The sequence below is a fragment of the Ornithorhynchus anatinus genome, chromosome 19, assembly GCF_004115215.2.
Source record: "Ornithorhynchus anatinus isolate Pmale09 chromosome 19, mOrnAna1.pri.v4, whole genome shotgun sequence".
Taxonomy (NCBI): domain Eukaryota; kingdom Metazoa; phylum Chordata; class Mammalia; order Monotremata; family Ornithorhynchidae; genus Ornithorhynchus; species Ornithorhynchus anatinus.
The window spans coordinates 28358913-28382738 of record NC_041746.1 but is presented as its reverse complement, the minus strand read 5'-3'; the positions used below and the strand labels follow the sequence as shown (position 1 = coordinate 28382738).

The 23826-nt window shown below is 49.1% G+C and overlaps 1 protein-coding gene across 2 annotated transcripts in view; it reads left to right on the top strand.

Annotated features, from left to right (window-relative positions):
* BACH2 (BTB domain and CNC homolog 2) overlaps positions 1-23826 on the top strand; it is a 182327-nt gene that overhangs the window by 144084 nt on the left and 14417 nt on the right. For both annotated transcript variants that reach the window (XM_029047528.2, XM_029047530.2), the window contains one exon: positions 19625-21175. In XM_029047528.2, coding sequence (XP_028903361.1) covers positions 19625-21175 — 1551 coding nt within the window. The remainder of the gene's footprint in view (positions 1-19624; positions 21176-23826) is intronic.

The window sequence follows — 23826 nt, the reverse complement described above, 5'->3', positions numbered from 1 at the left end:
CACGGACACCTCCGCAGAGCTGGAGTTCAGCTCTTACTATTGCCCGTCCCTCCTCCCCACCCCAGGAAGAAGCAGCCGTGGTCTAGTGGGTAGAGTCCTCTGCACATAGTAAGTGCTCAATAAATAGGACTGAACGAATGAATGGAGTCCGGGCCCGGAAGTCAGATGGATCCGGGTTCCAATCCCCACTCCACCACTTAGGCAAGTCGCTTTACTTCTCTGGGCCTCAACTGTAAAATGGGGAATGAACCCCACAAGGGACACGGACTGCGTCCAACCTTGCGTCTACCCCAGCGCTTAGAATAGGGCCTAGCACGCAGTAAGTGCTTAGCAGTTACCATAGGGAAGAAATTGAAGACGTGGAGATCCGAATGGGGCTCCCTCCCATTTCCTGTGGAATGGCTGAATCTCTCTGGATGGTGTGACCGGGGACCGAGGGTGAGGAGGTCTTTGGTAACTCAGATGCATTTATAACTGACTCCCCCGTAGGCACCACAGCAGGGAAAGCTTGGGGCCGCCCTTGTTCGACAGGTTGTAACCCATCCTGCTCTCTCTGGGCCCTGCCGACCATCAACGCAACCAGGGATCACCCTCTTTGGATGCCATCTGGAAACAAAGGATGCCTTCATGATTCTTCAGCCCCTCCTCCCTTCCACCCCCCTCTCTCCAGTCCCCCTTTCCCTCTCTCTTCAGCCCCCCCCTTTCTTTCCAGTCTCCTTCATTCCTCTCCTTCTTCCTCTTCAGCCCCTCCTCTCCTCCTCTCAGCCCCCTCTTGTCCCTCTCTTCAGTCCCCTCCTTCCCCTCTCTTCAGCACACTCCTCCCCTCTCTCACCAGCCATCTCTCCCACTCCTCCGGTCCCTGACTCCCCACTGTCAGCACCCACCGCAGTCTCTCCATGCCCCTCCTGCCCTCTCCCTCCATCCCCCTCTTGCTCTTTCCCTCTCTAGCATCCACCTCAGTCTCTTTATTCCCTCCTTGCCCCCCCCACCCCCCGTACCCTACTCCTTTTGCTTCCACTTTATTCCCCCGTGACGTATATCCAGGACATAAGAGTTTCAGGGAAGCACCGGGACTCCCCTTGTAAAGAAATCATTTTAGGTCCCCACTTCAGAATCCACCTAGACGTGGTCCATCTTTTATCACCTCTCTCTTATCTAGCTTCCTCTTCCAGTGTGTCTCTCACTGTGGCTTGTTTTTCCTTTCTAAATATCATGAATCTTTCTTCTCTGCCCTCCTTAAGTGGGGCTATGACGATTGCCTCCGGACTCTCCCCTCTTCGGTCTACCTTCTGTACATTGCTGTTCGCATCACCTCCCTGACCGGGCTGCCCCAGTGGTAGCCCGGGGTCTTTGTTGGTGCACGTGAGCTGGAGTCCTCCTTGGTTGGTATCTCTGAGCCGGGGTCTTTGTTGATATCATTGTGCTGGGGTCCTTGTTTGTTGAGAAGCAGTGTGGCTTAGTGGCAAGAGTACGGGCTTGGGAGTCAGGTCTTGTTTTGTTGTCTGTCTCCCCCTTTTAGACTGTGAGCCCGTTGTTGGGCAGGGATTGTCTCTATCTGTTGCCAAATTGTTTGTTCCAATCGCTTAGGACAGTGCTCTGCACAGAGTAAGTGCTCAATAAATACGATTGAATGAATGAAAGGTCGTGGGTTTGAATGCCGGCTCTGCCGCTTAGCTGTTAGTTGGGCAACTCACAATTTCTCTGTGCCTCAGTTACCTCATCAGTAAAATGGGGATGAAGACTGTGAGCCCCACGTGGGACAACCTGATTACCTTGTATCAACCCTAGTGTTTAGAACAGCACTTGGCATATAAGCACTTAACAAATACCATCATCATTATTATTATTATTGATTTCTGTGAACCAGAATCTCAGTTATCTGGTAACTGTAAGCCGGGGGCTTATTTCACTGGTACCTGTGAGCCGGAGTCAGGGTGTGCTGGCTGGGGTCTTGGTTTGCTGGTATCCGTGAGCCATTCAGGGCTCTGCACATAGTAAATGCTTAATAAATACTGTTACTGTTGCTACTAAGGCTAGACCAAGACTCTGGTGGGTGAAGACTTACATGCCCCTAAATTGTCAGGGGCCACAGTGGCTAGCCGGCAGGGTGCCCCAGGGCCAGCCCGATTTTACCTATTTGGGTTTTTTGAATTGTACCAAAAGACAGGTCAGTTGGAACAAGCACAGTCCCCATCCCACACTGGGCTCACAACTTAATCAGTACATCAGTGGTATTTGAGCTCTTACTGTGAGCAGAATACTGTACTAAGCGCTTGGGAGAGTACAGTATAACAGAGTTGGCAGACAAATTCCCTGCCCACAATGAGCTCATCCACATTTGGGGAACTGGTTTCTCCGCTTGACCTCCCTCGGAGACCCACCTGTCCGACTTCAGACTCACCAGACCGTAGCTAAGTGGTCAGGGACACTTGTGTGCATTTGACTGTGAGTCCCAGTGGGACAGAGAACATGTCTGACCTGATTAACTCCTATCTACCCCAGCCCTTCAAAGTAAGCGTATAACAAATACCAGGCTTATGACTATAATTACAACTATTATTATTAGAAAACAGAGCGGATTGAGACACTTTCAAATACATGCATCATTAGCTTGAGGGTTTGGACAGTTTCCTGGTGGAGGGAAGGATAATAATAATAATAATTATGGTGTCTGTTAAGTACTTACTATGTGCTGAGCACTGTTCTAAGCGCTGGGGGAGATACAGGGTAATCAGGTTGTCCCATGTGGGGCTTACATTTTTTAATCCCCAGTTTTACAGATGAGGTAACTGAGGCACAGAGAAGTTAAGTGACTTGCCCGAGGTCACACAGCAGACCAGTGGCAGAGCTGGGATTAGAACCCACGTCCTCTGATTCCCAAGCCCTTGCTCTTTCCACTAAGCCACGCTACTGCTCAAGGATAATCTTTGAGAATCTCTCCAAACTGACCCCTACTATCCCAACCTTTCACCCAGAGCTCTCTATTCCTTTGGTTCCACGGGCACAAGTAGGTCATTCCTTGTAAAATGATGAGGAAGTCAGGCTATTTTCTAGTTCTTTGTTCTCGTCATCCTATTTCTCCACCTCCTAGCAAACCTTGAAACCTGCAGTGGTAGTAATCAAGCCACAGCAGAGCACTGCTTTAGTGGAGGAAGGAAAAAGAAAATTGGAAATACATTAAAACCACTTGTGTTGAATCGTTTTTAGGGTGGGAATTTTGTTTTCATCAGAGTTCAGACACACTGAAATTACCTCTCTATGCCTGCAAGTCGCAGCCTAGATGAAGCTCGATGAAGACTTCTAAATCCTGACTTTCCAAAGCAAGTCATCATTACCCAGGGTATCAAAAAACAAAACAAAACAAAAAGGGAGAGAGAGAGAGAGAGAGATCTCACTAGGTTATCAGATCCCATCTTCTGCCTCCAAGCAATACTGCCTGGAGAATCCTAGAGATCTCCCCATTGGTTTTACTGCTTTCCGAGGAGAGATATTTCACAATCTCCCTTGATATTCTTTCCTGGTATTTAATCGCTCATACTGTCAGGAAGTTCATCCCTTTGTTATTGACTCTCTCCTGCAAGTCACTTCTCTTTTGTTTGGCCATTAAGGGTGATGGAGGCATCATTCTTATAATGACCTTTTGTGTACCTCAAGATCATTCTTAATTAAGTCACCTTCAACCTTGCCTTTCTCCAGGCTCAATGATCACACCTCTGTTAACTTTCCTAATAGAAGAGTTTTTATTGTCAGAGAGGTTCTCTGGATCAACAATTTTTCTACTCATGCCAATCTTGTCCATCAAGCTACTGAGAATTTCCTGGTATCACGTGTTTTTTTTTAATTTCTGGGGAGGGAAGAAGAGGGAAGTGGGGATGGCGTGCTATAACCAGTCTATCTTTTCTCGATCATTCCCTACCTTATATTTAGAGCATCTGTTTATCTTTCTTAGTGGTTTTACACTTCTTTTCCTTGTAGAACATTATATCCGCAATTTATTTAAATTAATGTCTGTCTCCCCCTCTAGACTGTGAGCTCAGTGTGGGCAGGGAACACGTCTACCAACTCTCCCAATCAATCAGTGGTGCTTATGATGTGTAGAACACTGTACTGAGTGCTTGGGAGAGTACAACACAATACAGCAGAATTAGCAGACATATTCCCTGCCCATAACTATCTTAGTACAGCGCCCTGCACACAGTAAGTGCTCAATAAGTATTATTGATTAATTGATCATATTCTGTCTTTGCCTCTTTTCTTTAATTTTCACAGTCACTTTGAGTTTCATTCCTTCGTTCCCAAACCTCAAGTAACCCCTCCCAATTTAGTGTCAGTGCATACGTAATGAAGAATTAATAATCAGGAGATAAAATATATTGGGTGTAGGACTGATCACTTGATAAACCTCTCCACCCTCTCCACTGTAATATTTGTTTAAGTGCTGACAAGCACCCACCTCACCAAGAACTGGGTGGATATCAGATCATTGGGTCTGACACAGTCCCTTTCCCTCCAGAGCCTTGCAGAATAAGTAGGAGGGAGAACAAGTATTTAACAAATGAGAAAACTGAAGCCCAGAAAAGTGAAGTGACTTGCCTAGGTCATGGGTTCGAATCCCGGCTCTGCCACTTGTCAGTTGTGTGACTGTGGGCAAGTCACTTAACTTCTCTGTGCCTCTGTTACCTCATCTGTAAAATGGGGATTAAGACTGTGAGCCTCACGTAGGGCAACCTGATTACCCTGTATCTACCCCACTGCTTAGAACAGTGCTCTGTACATAGTAAGCACTTAACAAATACCAACATTATTATTAGTAGTAGTAGTAGTATGCAGCAGGAAAGTGGCAGAGCTGAGTTTAGAATTCAGGTTCTCTGACTCCCAGGCCCGTGCCTTTTCCACTAGGCCTCAGCATTATTGCATTAATCAATTTTATTTATTTTTTATGGTATTTGAGCCAGAGTGCTGTACTAAACACTTGGGAGAGTATACTAAAAGAGAGTTGGTAGACACGTTCCCTGCCCGCAAGGAAGTCCAGAGAGGGGAGCAGGGAACGTGTCTACCAACTCTTGTTACAGTGTACTCTCCAAGCACTTAGTTCAGTGCTCTGCACACAGTATGCTCTCAGTAAATACCATCGATTGATCACTCTGCTTTCAGCCATTGTTTTTCAGGAATCACCCTCATTGGCCTGGTTCATTTTCCCTACTGTCACATTTCTTCTTCCTCTTTGGAGTCCGAGTTCCTGATTCCCTTTGAAAAATATTTATCTTGGAAAAAACCTGAAATGGCCATTAAATTGAGACCAAGGCGGCCTCCCCACAGGCCCTCGAAATGCGGGCCGGGCTCCTGCAAAAGCACTCGAGAGCCTCCGAGTGCGTGGCCCAGCCCGGCTCCGCCTACGTCCCTGTCAGCTCCCAGGCCCGTGGCTTCTCCCCACGTCTTTCCGGGCGAGAAAAGGGCGGCTCACCGCGTGGCACGGATGGGAACTATTCCCTTCCATCCCTGCATTCCTTAGCTCTGGGTTCTCTCTCTGTGGAACTGTGCATCTCATTTTTAGGGAGCCCTTGGTGGAGTTTCTGCAGTCGGTGTGTGAATTTTTATGATCTGTTGCATGTCATTCAGGAAATTTCCTGCCCTGTAATGGTATCAGTTTTCCAGACACCGAGGAATACCGAGCCAAACCCCGGAGCCGGCATTAGCATAAAATGGCCCAGTTCTGTCAGTTTGATTAATTTGTCTCTTTGTCTCCACTCTATATGATAAGTGCTATTAATGGTTGCAACACTTCATGTGTCAAAGTCTTTCTTCCTAATGACTCGAAAATGTGGTTTATTTCCCCCCCTTTTTGTATTATTTTTCTCATTTAGCATTCCACTCAAGTATAGATTTATGCCATGCTCTTTCATTATCTTCCTGGTTGCAACACTGGCGTGATTGCATGTGGTGGAGGGGGATGCGTAGCTGTGATCCCAGGGGCAGCAGCTGCTGCTGATGCAAGCTGAAAATAGATCCAGCGTACGCATAGCTCTTTTCCCAGAGGCCTTTTATTTATTAGTAACAATCTCGGGAGAAGCCGGCTTGGATCCTCATTTAACAAAATGACTTTTTGCCCTTCAGAGCCGAGCCGTGACTTTGCTCTCTTCACTGACACTGCTGTGTAGGGTTTTTTTTCCCCCTCAAACCTCCTCGTAGCTAAGCGATGCCTTAACCTAACATAAATTGTAATATAATCCTGATCCATAATGAACTCAAGAAACGACAGGCCCCATTGGAAGTAATGGAGCTTGACAAATCTGAGGCTTAAATTAAATAATCCTATTTGTAAGACAGCGTTTGTACATGGTACACTGATTTAAAATGAGCTTCCATTCTTCTCCGCCGATTCTTGCATCGTTCTGAGAATTTGCCCTTCCGATGGGGCTTTTCCCGGCAAAGATTGTGAGCTGAGCAGCCGAACGCTCTTTTTGGAGAGAAAGAAGAAAAGGAAATGGTTTTCGCCTGTTTCTGTCTTTGAGGAAGGGCCTGCCCGCTTAACTAAATTGAGCTGTGGCATTATTAATCCATTCAGCCGGGTCTGAATGGTGGGGTTTCTTAGAAAGAGGGGAATGACTGAATTGGGGATTAGCATAATCACCGGTCTGGGGTGCGAAGCTCTCCGACATGGACTGTTTTCTTCTCGGTTTTAATGAGTTCCTCAGAGGGGCATATTCATTGCCTCACCAAACCAGCCGGCAAATGGGGTGGATTTCAGGGAGGACCTGATTTGATGAAGACGCCCTCGTCTTTGTGAGCACAACCCAGAACGTGATGGACCGGAAATGACAATACAGGCGAGCAGGTTTTCTGGAGATTACCGAGCAGGGCCGCCCCCGACCTCCCAGCATCGTAGCGCCCGGCTGCTAGAGTGTTCCGCTCCCAATCCCCTATTCTCCTCTCACCGCTTACAGGAGGACAATGGATGGTGCTGATAACATCTGATTTTTTCAAAAGCCGTCCAGGGGTCTTTGTGACCGTCACTTATGGAGAGGATCCCCAGTGCGATGATGAGGAAGGCGCTAGAGGAAACACAGAGTGCCGAGAGAGTGGAATCCTTTCACCGTTAGACTGCAAGCTCTTTGAGGACAGGGATCATGTCTGACCTCTCTTCTCCTCTCCCAAGCCCTTAGCGCAGTGCTCTGCATCTAGTAGGCGCTCGGCACATACTATCAATCAGTGTTATTTATTGAATACTTACTGCTTAAAAACTCTTTCAAGGTAGCTCGGTTCCACAGGTTTTGGAAATAAAGTTCCCAAATCAGTGGAAGCAGGACGTCTTAGTGGACCGAACATTTGGGGTGGGAAGTCAAGATACTCAGTTTCCAGTTCCAGCTCTGTTGCTGGGTGACCTTGGGCAAGTCACAACCTCTCAAGGCCTCAGTAAAATGATATTAGGTTGGGAGTTGTATGTGGGACAGCGACTGTGTCTGATGTGATGATCCCATATCTACACCACCGCTTAGCACTGTATGTGACACCTAGTAGACACTGGGATAGATAGATCAAAGTCCCCTTTCCCCCGCACCCCGCGACGGCCTCCTCCTTTGCTGCAAGAGCGAGCGAACCACAAGCCCTCCTGTTGCTGTTCCCGAAAATCAGACGTGCCCCCTCCACCCTCCCTCATCAGATGAGAACCAGCATGGCCTTGTGGATAGAGCACGGGCATAAGAGTCAGAAGGACCTGGGTTCTAATCCTGGCTCTACCACTCATCTGCTGTGTGACCTGGGGCAAGTCACTTCACTTCTCTATGCCTCAGTCCTCTCATCCGTAAAATAAGATTAAGACTGTAAGCCCTATGTGGGACAGGGAACGTGTCCAACCCGGTTAGCTTAGAAGAGAGCTTAGAAAAGTGCACTTAGAATAGTGATTAGCTTAGAAGAGTATCTGTTTAACAAATACCACAATTATTACTCTTATTATTATTATTTTTACTATAAATGTGAGAGAACAGCCATTGACGAGAGCTGTTGGAAGGCGCCGTCTCAAGACTGACTTGTCAGGCCTTGTACCACTTTCTTTAAAGGCCTCCACGAAGGGATGTGTGTATGCATGTTATTTAGTGAGTGATCTTTGATCCAGAGAAAATTATAGTGCTTGTGTTTATATGTTTAGGTTCAGTGATACACCTAGCTTTGTGAGGGAGCTAGCGTAAACAAGGCAATGCTTTATCTGCTGGCTCTTGCCCCGGTCTGTTTACAGTCCATTTCCCAACACATCAAGCATCTGTGGGATGGACTGCAAAGGAACTCAAGCTCCGAACAAAGCCTGGGCCAGACGCTCTGATCGCTCAATTCCCATCCTCCCGCCTGACGTGGAGTCCCCTAAAGGACACTGTCAAGGGTCAGGGAAGAAACATTTTCACCCAAACTGCAGACTGGTTGTGTGGGCCATGGGATGAGAAAGCAACCTTTAGGGATTGCTTTCCCCCAGCATAGTGTAGTGGATAGAGCATGGGCCTGGGAGTTGGAAGGTCATGGTTTCTAATCCCGGTTCTGCCACTTGTCTGCTGTGTGACCTTGGGCAAGTCACTTCAGTTCTCTGGGCCTCAGTTTCCTCTTCTGTAAAATGGAGATTAAATCCTACTTCCTCCTACTTAGTTTGTGAGCCCCATTTGGGACAGGGATTGTGTCCGACCTGCACATCTTGTATCTACAGAGTATAGAGTAGTGTTTGGCACATAATAAGGGCTCAACAGATATAATCATCATCATCATCACAGCTTATATCTACCCCATTGCTTAACATAGAGAGCTTAGTAAGTGCTTAAGAAATACCACAATTATCATCATCATCATCACAATTGATTTAACACCTGCCAAGTGCAGAGCACTGAACTAGACACTTGGGGAACACAAAAATGTGGATCCTGCTCTTAAAAACTTAGTGCGAGAGACCATCTTAGAATCACCCTGAATACTGGACAGATGCGCTCTGTCTCTCCTCAAATTCCAGTCCTCCCCCCCATTTTCCCACCTCCCCACTTGGCCTCATAACTGAACCACCTTCCTGTTATCTCTTTCTTCTGCCCTGCTTTAAAGAAATTGGCAAAGTACCTTCCTTTCCTTAGACTCCGAGAGGCCCACCTAGTGGCTAGCGCCTGGGCCTGGGAGTCAGAAAGACCTGGGTTCTAATCACCTGGGTTCTAATCCTGGCTCTGCCACTTATCTGCTATAAAATGTAGACCTCTAGACTGTAAGCTCATGTGGGCCAGGAATGTGTCTGTTTATTGTTGTACTTTCGCAAGCACTTAGTACAGTGCTGTGCACACAGTAAGCGCTCAATAAATACGTTTGAATGAACGGATGACTGCTGCGTGACCTCGGGCAAGTCACTTCACTTCCCCGGGCCTCAGTTCCCTCATTTATAAAATGGGGGCTAAGGACTGTGAGCCCCATGTGGGAAATGGACTGTGCTCGACCCGATTAGATGTCTCTACACCAGTACCTGGCACATATTAAGCACTCAAATACCATAACAACAAAAAAAAATGTGTTGCGGAGCCCCGTTCTCTAATCCTTCCTACCGCTTCAGGCCCTTAAAAGGTGAGTCGTTTGGATTTTTCCCCTTGAGGAGCAAGGGTGGGAGGCACGTGAGCAAGAGCGCACTCCGGACCCCCTATTTTCCTAGACTCTTCCACCCCCAGCCCTCCCGTTCCCATGCTTTCAGTCGCTGGGCCACTTCAGCCAAATAGCCTCAGTCCTCAGGGTAGCCTCTGCTGAGACTCCACTGCAGGCTGCAATGTCGGGTTCTCCAAGGACTATGGTTCCCAGGGCTATTTTTAGGGCTTTGGTGTTGCCACCTTCCATTGAGTGACACCAATCTCTTGTCAGCCTGTAAACCTAATCCTGCTAAGTAATGCTAAATTTGATCTGCTCTTCTAAGCGCAGCCCGACACCCTCCCGCTCTATTTTTGCTGCTGCACGTCTGCTCCGCCGCCATCTGGTGGCAAAGGAAAAGCAGAAAGGGAGTAAAGATGGGTAACTAATAAATTGTGGAGCTGTACTAAGCCCTTGCTATGTGCCCGGGACTGTGCGGAAGATACAGGACCATCAGATCAGACCCACTCCCTGCCCCACAGAGGGCTCAGAGCATAAAGGAGAGAGAGAACAAGTTGTGAATCCTCATTTTAGAGATGACGGAACCGAGGCACGGAGAAATTAGGTGACTTGCCCCAAGTAACACAGGAGGCAAGGGGTGAAGCGAGAATTAGAACCCAAGTCTCCGGATTCCCAGTCTTGTGCTCTTTCCATTAGGTCATGCTACTTTTTCAACTTACATGAAAGATAAAAGTTATTCTTCACTGGCCAATTTTGTGACTTTTGAGATAAAGCTTTCTGGGCAGTATTGACACGAAATGGTCACTGTGGCATTCGTTAAGCACCTACTAAGTGTCTAGTATTGTACCGAGCTTATTGGGTCAGGCATAGCTCCTGTCCCACGTGGGGTGCACAGTTTAAGTAGGGAAGAGAGCAGGCAAGTTCTTAATTCCCATTTGACAGATGAGGTCACTGGGGCCCAGAGAAGTGAAGTGACTTACTCAAGGTCACACAACAGGCAACTGGCAGGTCCGGATTAGAACTCAGGTGCTCTGACTCCCAGACCTGTGCACCTTCCACTAGGCCAGGATGCTTTGTGACTTAGAATTGATTCCATGTGTTGCCTAAACTCTGGTTTCCATATTATGATTGAACCCTCCTCCCAGTTAGCGGGTGAGCACCCATTTTGAGAGAATGCAAGCCTCCCTCCGGGAACAACATCACTTTGCCTGTGTGTCTCCTTCTCTTTCTTCTCTCAACTCTCTTTCTTGCTGACCCAGATAAAAACAATTTGTATTCTTGGGCTCCCTCTTCTGGTTCCGCCTGACTGTCAGCAAAACCCTCTTCCCTTCGATTATGCTGATCTCATGGGCGGAAGGAAACCAGAATTGGGCTATCACAGGGAAGAGCCAGGAGTCACCCAGCGGTCAATGAATCAGTCAATCTCTCCATTCTCCGGTGGAAAAGGGAAAAGGGCTCCATCCTTTATTGTTATCATCATTTTCGTCATCATTATGATGACATTTCTTAAGCACTTACGATGTGCAGAACTGGGGGTGCGACCATTTCTGGACTACTAAAGATTACCAACAGTAAAATAGGTCTGCTGTGTGACCTTGGGCAAATCACTTCACTTCTCTGGACCCCAGAGACCTCATCTATAAAATGGGGATTGAGACCGTGAGCCCCACACGGGACAGGGACCGTGTCCAATTTGATTTGCTTCTATCCACCCCAGGACTTAGTACGGTTTTGGGCTCACAGTAAGCACTTAACAAATACCATCATCATTATTATCATTATTCCTTTTTTTTTTAAAGGAAGGTACTTGACCAATTTCTCTTTTAAAAAAAAAAATGCCCCCCTGCAGGGAAACAGATTATATATGGTATACGGTTGTGCCCCACCTGTTAATAGTGCTAATTGCCTAATTATCTAGTCATGTGCCATTATTTTGATGTTCCCCTCTTGCATATGCCAGATGTATTGTCCTGGAGTCCAGTAAGTCATAATGCTGATGAATTAAACCACACGCTCTTCCGGCCGGCCGGGTGAGAAAGCAAAATGATTTTGCTTGGTTGATTCATCCTGTGCTTTCCTGTAGGACTGGAAGAAAAGAACAGGGGTAACAGAGAAGCAACATGGGAGTCAGAGGACCTGGGTTCAGATCCCAGCTCTGCCAAATACTTGCTGCATGACCTTGGGCAAGTCACTTCACTTCTCTGTACCCCAGTTCTCCTTTTCTCCCTCCTACTTAGATGGTAAACCCCATGCGGGACAGGGACTGCGTCCAGCCTAATTTATTTGTATCTACCCCAACGCTTAAAACAGTGTTTGACACATAGTAAAGCAATCAATCAATCAGTCGTATTTATTGAGTGCTTACTGTGTGCAGAGCACTGTACTAAGCCCTTGGGAGAGTGCAATATAACAGCACATAACGAGCTTGCAGTCTAGAGGGAGAGACAGATATTAATAAGCACTTCACAAATACCATTAACCAAAAAGAAAGAGAAAGAAAGAAATCCGAGGTGTTCCCTCCTGCTTTGTCAGGGAATTCACACATAGTAAGCGCTTAACAAATACCATTATTATTATTATTATTATTATTATTATTATTATTCCTCCTTTAGGGGGCAGAGAGAAAGTATCAAGTTTGACCCGAGGCCACCCTGAGCCCCATATGAATGAACTTTTCAGCCAGTTGCTGGCCTCTCTTCCTCCCATCCTGCCTCCCACCCCCTCCACTTCCCTGGACTGATTTATTTCTTTGGTATTTAGGGAGCTTCCTTCTGTGTTTACACATCCTCTTTTCTCTTTGTTTGGTTTGCTGGAAGCCCTTCTGAACAGGTTGTTGATTCCCTCAGTTCAGGGTGGTGTGTTTTTCTTTATTGAGCTCAGGGTGCTCCCATTCTCTGCTGATATTTTGGGCTTTTGAGTCAACTGGTTTTGTCCACCCGTTGTATGCCACGGGTCCTCACCTTGTCCATTAAATTTTTCCCTCCCTTTGCCTTCAGATTCACTTGATCATCTTAGCTTGCCTGCCCTTCCTCCTCTGGGCCCTCACCCCCAGCCCTCTCTTCCCTTTGGAAGATTTCATTGCTCTCTTCCTGGTTTCCTTTTCCGAAATAGATGATTTATGTCAGGCCCTTAGTGGAGATGCAGTAATGACCTTGACTAAGCACTTCAGGAGGGCTGAGCCCGATGGTCCAGTGAAAAGAGCACGGGGCTGGGAATCAGGAGACCTGGGTTCTAACCCCAGTCCCACCCCCTGCCTGCTGTGTGATCTTGGGTGAATCACTTCACTTTTCTGGACCTCAGTTTCCTCATCTGTAGCTGGAGATTCAATATTTATTCTCCCTCCCACTTACACAGCAAGCAACATGTGGGATAGGGGCTCTGTCTGATCCGATTGTATTATTTACCCCAGGTGCTTAGCAAAGTGTTTGGCCAACTGTAAATCCTTAAATACCACCACCGCTATTCACAGTGGTCACAGGGGAGGGGTTTGGGATTGTGATCATGGAGGAGTTAATCCTCACCATTTTTTATTGTGCTTCTGGAAAACAAGGGGTGGTCAAAATCAAGGTAATCCTCGACTTTTATGGGGCCTTGGGTAGCCAAAGAGCAAGTGGGAGATAAGCAGAAGTCAAGACCGTCAATTTTTGAAGGCAAATTGAGATCAATATCATAGTTTTGCCACTCAAGTTCTGTCTTCTATTTCTTCCTCCTCTACTAAGGGGAAATGGGATGAATTGGTTTGATGATCATTTGTTGATCAATCATTCAATCAGTGGTATTTTTTGAGCACTTTCTGTGTGCAGAGAAGTGATTTAAGCATTTGGGAGAGCACAAAACAGTAAAGTTGATAAAAATGGCATATATTAAGTTTTTAGAATGTGTCAAGCACTGTACTAAGCCCTAATCAGGTTGGTCACAGTCCCTGTCCCACACAAGGCTCACAAACTATGTAGGAGGGAGAAGAGTTATTGAATCCCCATTTTACAGATGAGAGAACTGAAGCAGAGAGGAGTTAAGTGACTTGCCCAAGGTCATATAGCAGATAAGTGGCCTAGTTGGTAGAGCATGGACCTGGGCGTCAGAAGGACCTGGGTTCTAGTCCCGGCTCTGCCACTTTTCTGCTGTGTCACTTTGAACAAGTCACTTAACTTCTATGTGCCTCAATTACCTCACCTGAAAATGGGGATTAAGACTGTGAGCCCCATGTGGGGTATGGACTGTGCCCAACCTGCCTTGTATCTACCTTAGCACTTAGAACAGTGCCTGGCATGTAGTAAGTGCTTAACAAATGCCATAACAAAAAAAAAAGTGGTGGAGTCTGGACATGATTTCTGCCCATAAGGTGCTTACAGTCTAGAGTTTTAAATTAATGCAATTACCCCTTAAGAGTCAGAAGGTTAGAAGCGCTTTCCTCAATGTTACTGTCAGCTGATGCAGGCTGGCCCTCCTGCTTTAGGGAATGTGTGCAGAGGGATGGAGGTTTGGGGTGGACACAAAATCAGGTTCCCAAATAGGAGAGCTCCTCCCTCAAGGGGCAGCCCACAAAGTCCCTCTCCCCTTACTTTCAGGGCAGTTCTCCTCTGACTGTCACACGGCATAGTAACGAGCTTCTTATTCGCTCAGTCATGTCACCTTTCAGATCCTCCTTTCAGGCTGGTGACTGGCAACGTTTTTGTAATTGGTTTTCTCCCATCAGCCTCTCCATTCGGTAGCGGCAGGAGCAATATGATTGTTCCAACTTTCTTCCTTCTTCTCGGTGTCACCTCTCTCTAAGCATGAAGACATGCTTCCTGCATGAAGTGGCTGCCAGAGGGGCATAGTAGAGGGCCCCTCCCCACCATTATTTCAGAGGCGGGGGCCCAGAGGATTCTGAAAGGGGAGCAAGGGACCCCAGAAGAACAGTCAAGCGTCCCACTCTAGATTGTAAGCTCCCTAAAGGCAGGGAATGTGTCTATTTATTGTTGTATTGTATTCTTCCAAGTGCTTAGTACAATGCTTTGCATACAATAAGCACTCAGTATTCATTCATTCAATCATATTTATTGAGCGCTTACTGTGTGCAAGCTTACTGTGTGCAAAGCGCTACACTAAGAGCTTAGGAGAATACAATATAACAATAAACAAACACATTCCCTGCCCACAGTGAGCTTACGCTCCTCCTCTCCTCCCCCTTTCCAGACTGGACCAAAGGGCCGGGCCAGCAGTCAGTTCTCATTTATGAGTCTATTTATCGCCACACTTTCTGTCACTGTTTCCTTAGACTGTCAGCCTCGAGTGGGGCTGGGACTGTGTCTGGCCTCATTATCTTGTATCTGCACCAGCACTTAGTCCAGTGCTTGGCACTTAGTAAGCACCGAACCAATACCACAACTCTCTAAGAAGCTTGGCTTTGTCCCTGCTACGTTTCGGAGACGTCAGTGAGGACACTGGGGCAGAACTGCTGGAGATGCGATGATTTACCAGGCCCAAAACTGCGGCCTTTATGTCTTTCCTGCCTCCCTCCCCCTGGGGTGGGTGTTTGCACCCTGGAAGCGGCCACGACTGGGTTTCTCAGGCTTCTCAGGCCTTCAAAGCCAGTAATGGACGACTTGTACCCTTGCCAACCATGACACAATCCTCCAAGGGCAGGACGCATACATCATCCCCTGGCAGCCCGGGAACTGGAGAGCCGATCCTGGCTCTGACTCACGCTGATGTCAGTTTTGAGCCTGCAGCCACCAGGTCCCCTTGGGTTTGAGAGGGAGAAGGGCACAAAAAGGGAAACTGGTGAGAGCCAGAGACCTGCGGGAAGCAGCAAGGCCTAATGGAGAGAGCACGGGCCCAGGGGAATCAATGGACCTGGGTTATAATCCCGACACTGCCATTTGCCTGCCGGGTGACCTTAGGCAAGTCATTTCACTTCTCTGGGCCTCGGTTTCCTCATCTATAAAATAGGGATTCCATACCTGTTCTCCCGCCTAATTAGACTGTGAACTCAATGAGGGACAGAGATTGTGTCCGACCTGATTATCTTAGTCCTTAACCAATACCGAAATTATTGTTATTGTCATTATCATTATCATTATTATTATTGCCTCCAGGTCCAAAGCTTTGGAACCCGTGTCTTTGAATCAACTGAGTTGGCCGATGGAATTCCAGCTTTTAGTCTGGCCCAACTTTGGTGCCTTGCCCATGTTTCTGCCCAGAGGAGCTGGCGGTCATGAGTTCGAGGGTCCTCTGGAGTGGAATCTCCTTGAGGACAGGGATCGGGTGTCATGCTTCTGTTGTATTCTCCCAAGCGCTTAGTAAAGCTCTCTGTGCTTAATACACTGCATTTATGGATTGACTCCCGGGCCAGGCCACCTCCTCTCGGGAGTTTTGCTCTCACTCTGCGGCCTCAGTTGGACGCCCTGATCCTTCCAGGATGCGCCCTCCTTCCCCTCCTCCCTCCCTCCTCCGTGCCGCTGCAGGTTTCCTTTTCCCTTGGATGTCCAAGCGGAACAGTAACTAGGCCACTCACAGAGAAGTGGGACAGGACGGTCTTGCGAGGGGAAAGGGGAAATCTGGTTGTCGAGAAGACAAAGGCTCCCTTTAGGGTTTCTGTCATTGCGCTACCTTCCGTTCAGAACGTTTACGCCTTTTGCCGAGAAGCCGAGGGAGCTGAGGGGGTTCCCGGGGACACGAGAGCAGGAATGCCTCAGTTTGAGAAGTTCTTCGGCCTGCGGGTGGGCCAGATGGTCTTCAACCAAAACCCCAGATAAAAATTGACTTTCGATGGAGGCGTTTTACAAGGGGAACTGCAGGCCTGTTTCACCACATCACTGGGGGTGGCTGATTTTGCTTTCACTTTATACTTTAAAACGTAAAAACATCTGCCCCATCCCCGTTTGGGGGCTGGGCCCTTTATATTGAAACTATATTGGTAAAACTCAGAGCCGATTTTACTCCAATGGCTGAGAAGCCAACCAGAAAATAGACTTTCAATCCACCCCCATTACTAGAGTTGTTAAATCCCCATTTTATTATTATTTTCATTCACCTGATCTTCTTTCTTTACCAGTCCAAGCTGTATGACTAGAGTACTCAGTAAGCAAATCTTAAAAAATTAAATACATTGTTTTTCATCCTTTTTTAAGAGGCAGGCTTGTTGGGGAATATGCTATTTTCCATTAATGTGGAAGAGCTTCCAAGTTGACCTGCTTTCCATACACTGCAAGACTTCTTTTCATTACTGTAAAAAAAAAGAAAGGCATGAAGTCCTCAGTTTCTTTGATTTTTTTATTTAATTGGTGTAGTGGGCATCCATTGTTGACTTCAAAAAAAAAAAGCCAGTGAGGAAAAATATCTGCTATTTGTAGTAAATAAGATTAGAAGTTCTATCTAATCCCTTAAAACAGTTTCCAGGCTAGGAGAGAAATATAAGGGAAGAGCTAGCTGCCTTTAATCTTATTTTCTGGTTCTCCTTCGTGTGCTTCAATAATGTGATTGCAAAGTCAAGTATCTTTCAGAGGTTTTCTGCCTCTTAAAAAAAACCCTTCATGGGAATCAATAATAGTAATTGTATTCATCATGTGCTTACCGTATGTTAAACCCTGTACTGAGGGCTGGGCGTCATCATCAGTGATATTTATTGATCACTGGCTGTGTACAGAGCACTGTATTAAGTACTTGAAAGAATTCAGTACAACTGAGTTAATAATAATGATTATGGTATTTAAGTGCTTACTATGCCAAGCACTGTTCTAAGCACTGGGGTAGATACAGAGTAATCAGGTTGTCCCACAGGGGGCTCACAGTTTTAATCCCAGTTTTACAGATGAGATAACTAAGGCACAGAGATGGAAAGCAGCGTGGCCTAGTGGATAGAGCATGGGGCTGGGAGTCAGAAAGAGCTGAGTTCTGATCCTGGCTCCATCACTTGTCTTCTCTGTGACCTCAGGCAAGTCACTTCCCTTCTCTGTGCTTCAGTTCCCTCATCTTAATCCCCATTTTGTAGATTAAGCAAATCTGTAAGCACTCCATAAATACCACTGATTAACAGGTTCTGGTCCACAGCACCTTCATGGATGTGCTGTGGTCGTGACAGGACTGAATCACAGTGTTTAAAGACACCATTAAACTGTGATCTCTTTTTGAGGGCAGGGGTCATGGCTGGGTCTTCCTGCTGCTGGATTCTCCCAAGTGCCTAGTACAGGGATTCACATCATTAGTGCTATTTATTGAGTGCTTACTGTATGCAGAGTACTAAGCGCTTGGGAGAGTACAACAGAGTTGGTAGACACATCCCCTGCCCAAAGTGAGCTTCCGCTCAGTAGAGTCGCAACAGATACCAAAGAAACCAAAAAATCAGGCTGCCCCTTCATCCGGGTTAGAGTCATGGGCCTTTTCGGTTACAAAGACCCCGGGACTCTCCAAAATACTGATCTCTAAAGCAGTTGTTTCATCTCTTTTTTTTTCTAAACAGGGATTAGGGTCTCAGTGATAGAAATTCTGCAAGGCACTCTGCTAGATTAGAACTGTCGCTCCCCCTGAGGCCTATTGGATTTTTCAGTCAATCAGAGGTATTTTATTGAGCACTTACTGTGTGCAGAGCACTGCATTAATCACTTGGAAGAGTACAGTATAACAGAGTTGATAAACATGTTCCCTGCTCACAAAGGAGTTTACAAGAAACATCTTCCTGTCCTCAAACAGCTTACAATGTACTGAGGGAGCTAGGAAGGTGTAGTTTATTTAAAACAATGCCTTGCTTCTTTCGTATCATTTACTTGCTCGGGAAATCCCATCATTTGGTTTTGCCGAAATCATATCAGTAAGAAAAACAGTCTTCAAAATGTCCAGTGAAATGGCTGAGATCCTCGAGAGTTTTGGGGTACTGTGAACCTCAAGTTTATTTACGTGGGGTTTCCCTTAGCTCATGCTGTTCAACCTAAACTCGTTAGAGAGTGCTGAATCCAACAACACTCGCGGGTTTTACCCGTCCTTTCTCCTCACTCGAGCAGGAATGAAATATTTACCTTGTGCTTCCCCACCTCCACCACATTTTCCACGTTCCTTCTAAAAAAGCAGCAGTCATTTCAACATTGCTGAGAACTATCAAGAATAATAATAATAATAATAATAAAAACCCCTTCCAATCTGTCTTCCAAGATTGATTAGGTGGGGAATGAGTAGCTTCCGGCATTCCCAGGATCCGGGTCTCTTTCAGTCACCCAGTCTGGGAATTGTCCCCATCTGAGCGTGTCATGACAAGGGGCAGCTGTGACCACAGGGAGACAGAATTAGAGGCAGGATCACCACTGACCGGGTTAAAGATTAAACCGCTTCTCTTAGTGGGAGTAGTAGTCGTTAGATGGGGCGGATGGAAGTCCGAGAAGAGTAATAGCATTTGCCGAGTGCCCACTGCGTGCAGAGCGCTCTACTGAGCTCTTGGGAGACGTAAAACCAAGGAGTGACCCATTCAGTCAATCAGTGGTATTTACTGAGCACACACCCTTTGCAGAGTACTGTATTAAGCTGTTGGGCAGTCCCAAAGCAAAAGTAATGCGTTTCCTGCCCACGGGGAGCTTACTTCAATCAGTTTCAGTCTGTCGTCGTATTCACTGAACGCCTGACGTGTGTAGGGCACTGTACTACGCGCTTGCAAAATAAAGTAAGAGATAAAGAAGTGGCCCACAGGGAGCTTGCATGCTACCGTATAGTACTTCAGCCCACAGACAGATAGTGCTTTTTGGGCACCTTCTGGGTGCAGAGTGCTGTACTGAGTGAGTACCGCAGAGTCAGCAGATAGGACCCCCGCCCTCGAGGAGCATCCCGAGGGCGTCAGAGCCAAGGGTGACCTCCCTCGGTAAGCCCGTGAGGCCCAGGCGGGACAGACACCGCATCCAACCCGAATGGCTTGTAACCACCCCAGCGCTTAGGACGGTACCTAGCGTGTAGTGAGCACTTAGCAAATACCACAATTATCATCGGTATCGTTGTCCCCACCCTGGGGCCCGTGGGCCAGTAGAGGAGCCGACGGTAACGCCGACGATCTCTCCGGTTTGTTTTACAGGTCACGGCCCGGGGCTTCGGCCCGCTGCTCCAGTTCGCCTACACCGCCAAGCTGCTGCTCAGCCGGGAGAACATCGAGGAGGTGATCCACTGTGCCGAGTTCCTGCGCATGCACAACCTCGAGGACTCCTGCTTCCGCTTCCTGCAGACGCAGCTGCTGAACAGCGAGGATGGCCTCTTCCTGCGCAAAAGGGACACCCCGTGCCAGCGCATGCACGACGCCGAGAACTCAGAGGGGGAGGAAGAGGAGGAGGAGGAGACGATGGAGTCGGAGACGTCGAAGGCGTCCTGCCCGAGGGAGAGGATGACGCGCTCGGAGCCCTTCCCCTCGGAGCCGGTGGCGCCCGTGGCCGAGGGCGAGAGGGGCCTGCCCCCGCCCTGCCCTGACGCGCCGGCCGGGGGCAAGGACCACGTGGCTGGAGACGCGCTCCCCCGCTACCCGAGATACAAGAAATACCAGCTGGCCTGTGCCAAGAACGTCTTCGCCGCCCCCCTCATCGGTACCTCAGGTTTTGCGAGCACATTCGGCGGAGAGGACCCCGGGCCCGGCCTCCGGACGGCCCTGGTGCTGGGCCAGATCAAGAGCGAACCTCAGGGCGAGGAGAACGAAGAGGAGAGCGTCACCCTCTGCCTGTCCGCGGACGAGCCGGACGGCCGGGACAGGGAGGGGGATGTGGACATGGACGGCAGGGAGCCCGCCGCGGCCTACGTGGACCAGCGGCCCCCCGGCGGCGGCGCCTCCCCCCCTCCCCGCCTCCGGCCCTTCTTGGATGGGACGAAGAGCGCGGACTTGGCCGGCCCGTCCGGTCCCTCCTCCCAGCAGCCCTTCGCCCGGAGCCCGGCGCGCCCCCCTCCGGACAAGAGGGCCTCTCAGGGTGACCACAGGACGGACTACGGCCCTCCGGCGGGCGGCTACGGGCCGCCCCCCGCCGCGCAGAAGGACACGGCCGCCTTCGGGGCCTGCTCCCCTCTCCGGGGCCCGGGCTTCGAGGCGCCGTGCAAGCAGGAAGGCGAGCTGGACCGCAGGAGCGTCATCTTCTCGCCGGGCGCCGGCGAGCAGGGCAGCCCCGCGCCCCACCCCTACCCCGCCGGGCTGGACAGAGACCCTTTGGAGCCAGCGCCCAAGGGGGTGTGGCCCGGGGCCAGCCAGCCCTACCCCCACGGCGGGCCGGTCCCGGACCACCTGGCTGGAAGGCTGCGGCCCAACCCCAGCTGCCCGGTGCCCATCAAAGTGTGTCCGCGCTCCCCGCCCCCGGAGACGCGCACCCGGACCTCGAGCTCCTGCTCGTCCTACTCGTACGCCGAGGACGGCAGCGGCGGCTCACCGTGCAGCCTCCCGCTGTGTGAGTTCTCCTCGTCCCCCTGCTCCCAGGGGGCCCGCTGCCTCGCGGCCGAGCCGCAGGAACCAGGGCTGGCGGGGGACGGGCTGTACGGCCAGGCTCGGCCCCAGATCAAATGCGAGCAGTCTTACGGAACCAACTCCAGCGACGAGTCGGGGTCGTTCTCGGAAGCAGACAGTGAGTCATGCCCGGTGCAAGACAGGGGACACGAGGTAGGGAATACGAAGGCGAGAATCGGTCACCCTCCTCCCCTCCGCCCGTTCCGCCGGCCCGGGACCGGCCAGCCGCCCCCTCCCCGCCCCGGGGTGCCGGCTTCCCGCCCTCTCTCCCACCTCTGGTTTTCCACGGCAGAGGGTTAAGGGTCTGTTCCAGCCAGGCCCCGCTCCTCCCCACGTCCCGTTCGCCCACCTGTCCCCACGATCCACCCCTGTCACTTGGTTGTGAGAGGTCCCGGAGGTCTCGGACCCGGAGGAAGAATTTACTAATCGACGAGCCGGAGCCAGGGAGGGAGGCAGGACAGGTGAATCTCTCACCTATCCATCCCTCTCTGCCCTGTCCCTCCTCCCACCTCCTCTCTGCCCCATCCTCCGGCTGGGCCAGTATCCCGGCGGGAGCCGAAGGAAACAGCTTTTGCGTTTGAAGTGCGGGAAGGCAAGAAGGGAGCTGCCGGGATTTTCAGAAGGGCGGGAGTTTGGGGCAGAGGGTTCATAGGTCCAGAGAGCCGCCGTTGGGAGTCTTTTCATGAAAATCGGCATGGCCTACTAGAAATAGCAGAGTCAGAGGACCTAGTTCTAATCCCAGCTCCTCCACTTGCCCTGCTGGGTGACCTTGGGCAAGTCATTTCACTTCTCCATGCTTCAGTTTCCTCATCTGCGAAATGGAGAGTCAGAGCCCCTTCTCCCTCTTGCTTATCCTGTGAGTCCCATGTATGTCAGGGACTACGGGACTGTGTCTGACCTGATTATCTTCTAGCTACCTCAGGCCTTAGTACAGTGCTTGGCATGTAGTAGGTGCTTTACAAATACCTCTGATATCATCATTATTATTATTATTATTATTATTATTATGTTCAGGCCTGATGGACAATTTGTCAGAGTCTTGTGATGAGCAAGGCAGGGAGCCTCCATCTCCTCTGTGGAGTGGACACTTGTGGGAAGAACTCAGAGTGGGTTACTCTGAGCACAGGGGGAAGGGGTAGAAGCCCAGGGATCTGGGTACCTTAGCCTGAGAGCCAGAAACAGAGTTTGCGCAGGTGGGAGGGGAGGAGGCAAAAGCAATTCGGAGTTCTTGCCAAAAGAACTGGGCCTCCTTTGCATCTCATTCTCAAAAGTAATAATGAGAATTGTGGTATTTTTAAAATCGTTTATTATGTGCCAGGCACTGTGGTTAGCGCTGGGGGAGACACCAGATAGATCGGACACCATCCCAGTCCCACACGGGGTTCACAATCTAAGTGGGCTGGAGAACAGATATTAAATTCCCATTTTACAGATGAGGCAACGGAGGTCCAGAGAAGTGAAGTCGTTCGCTTCACGTTCACCCGGAAGGCAAGCGGCGGAGCTGGGAGCCAGCTCCTCCCACTAGGCCTGGCTTCGTGCTACCCCTGGGTGATTATTTCTGCTGAAGGCTCAGGAATCTCTAAGTAACCGGAGAAGGGAGGCAGGATGGTCGTTTTCAAAGCGCCCAGTGGATTGATCGTTCAGTCGCTGGGGAGGACGCTGGAAGTCTCACAAAACCTGTGCCTCATTGGGTTCCAGGCGCTGATTCTGGGCTCTCAGGACTGTGTTGAACATCCTCTTTTTTTTTTAATGGTTTTTGTTAAGCTCTTACTTTGTGCCAGGCACTGTACTAAACACTGGGGTAGATACAATTCATTATGCTGGACACAGTCACTGTCCCACATAAGGTTCACAGCCTCGATCCCCATTTTACAGATGAGGGAACTGAAGCACAAAGATGTGAAGAGATTTGCCCAAAGTCACCCAGCAGACATGTGGCGGAGTCAGGATTAGAACCCTGCTCCTTCTGCCCCAGAGCCTGACCTCTGTCCTTGGTCACCTGGGCGTCCTCCGGAGGAAGCTAGGAAAAGAGTAAAAGAATGTAGGCAAACACCCAGTGAGAGAATTGATTGGAAAACTTTCCTGACTGAGATTATCAGATTCATCTAAATTTGGGGTCGTGTCTTGGGCCCCGGGGTTGTGTGCATATAAGGGCCAATATCCTTGGGGCAAGCAGGGTTTGTGAGTTAGGCAAAAGAGCGCTCTCTGATATGTGTGTGTGTGTGTGTCTGCATATGTCTGCCTGCCTCAGAAAAGCACCGTGGCCTAATGAAAAGGCACATGGCTGCGTTCTTATCCTGGCTCTGCCACTTGCCTGCTGTGTGACTTTGGGCAAGTTACTTAATTTCTCTGAACTTCCGTTTCCTCATCTGTAAAATGGGGATAAAATAGCTGTTCCAGCAGTCATAATTATTGAGCATTTACTGTATGCAGAGCGCTGAACTGAGTGCTTGGGAGAGTCCATTATAACTGATATATTCCCTGCCCACAATGAGCTTACAGTCTAGAGAGGGAGATAGATATTAATATAAATAAATAAAGGAACGGGGAAAGGAATGGGGGAGGACAAGCCACGACCCGGCCTGCTTGCAATTCGGAAATCCCAGCTGATTCGTGACCTGAAGAGGGCCTTGGAGTCCACACTACATCCAAGCGGAATTGCCTCCTTCCCTCTCTCCTTCCCTTCCTCCTCATGAGGCTGTGAGCTCCATGTCGGGTAGTGATTGGGTCCAACCTGCCTGTCTTGTATCTCCCCCAGCCAGCGCTCAGTACAGTGCTGCGTGCATCATAGGGGTTTAACAAAT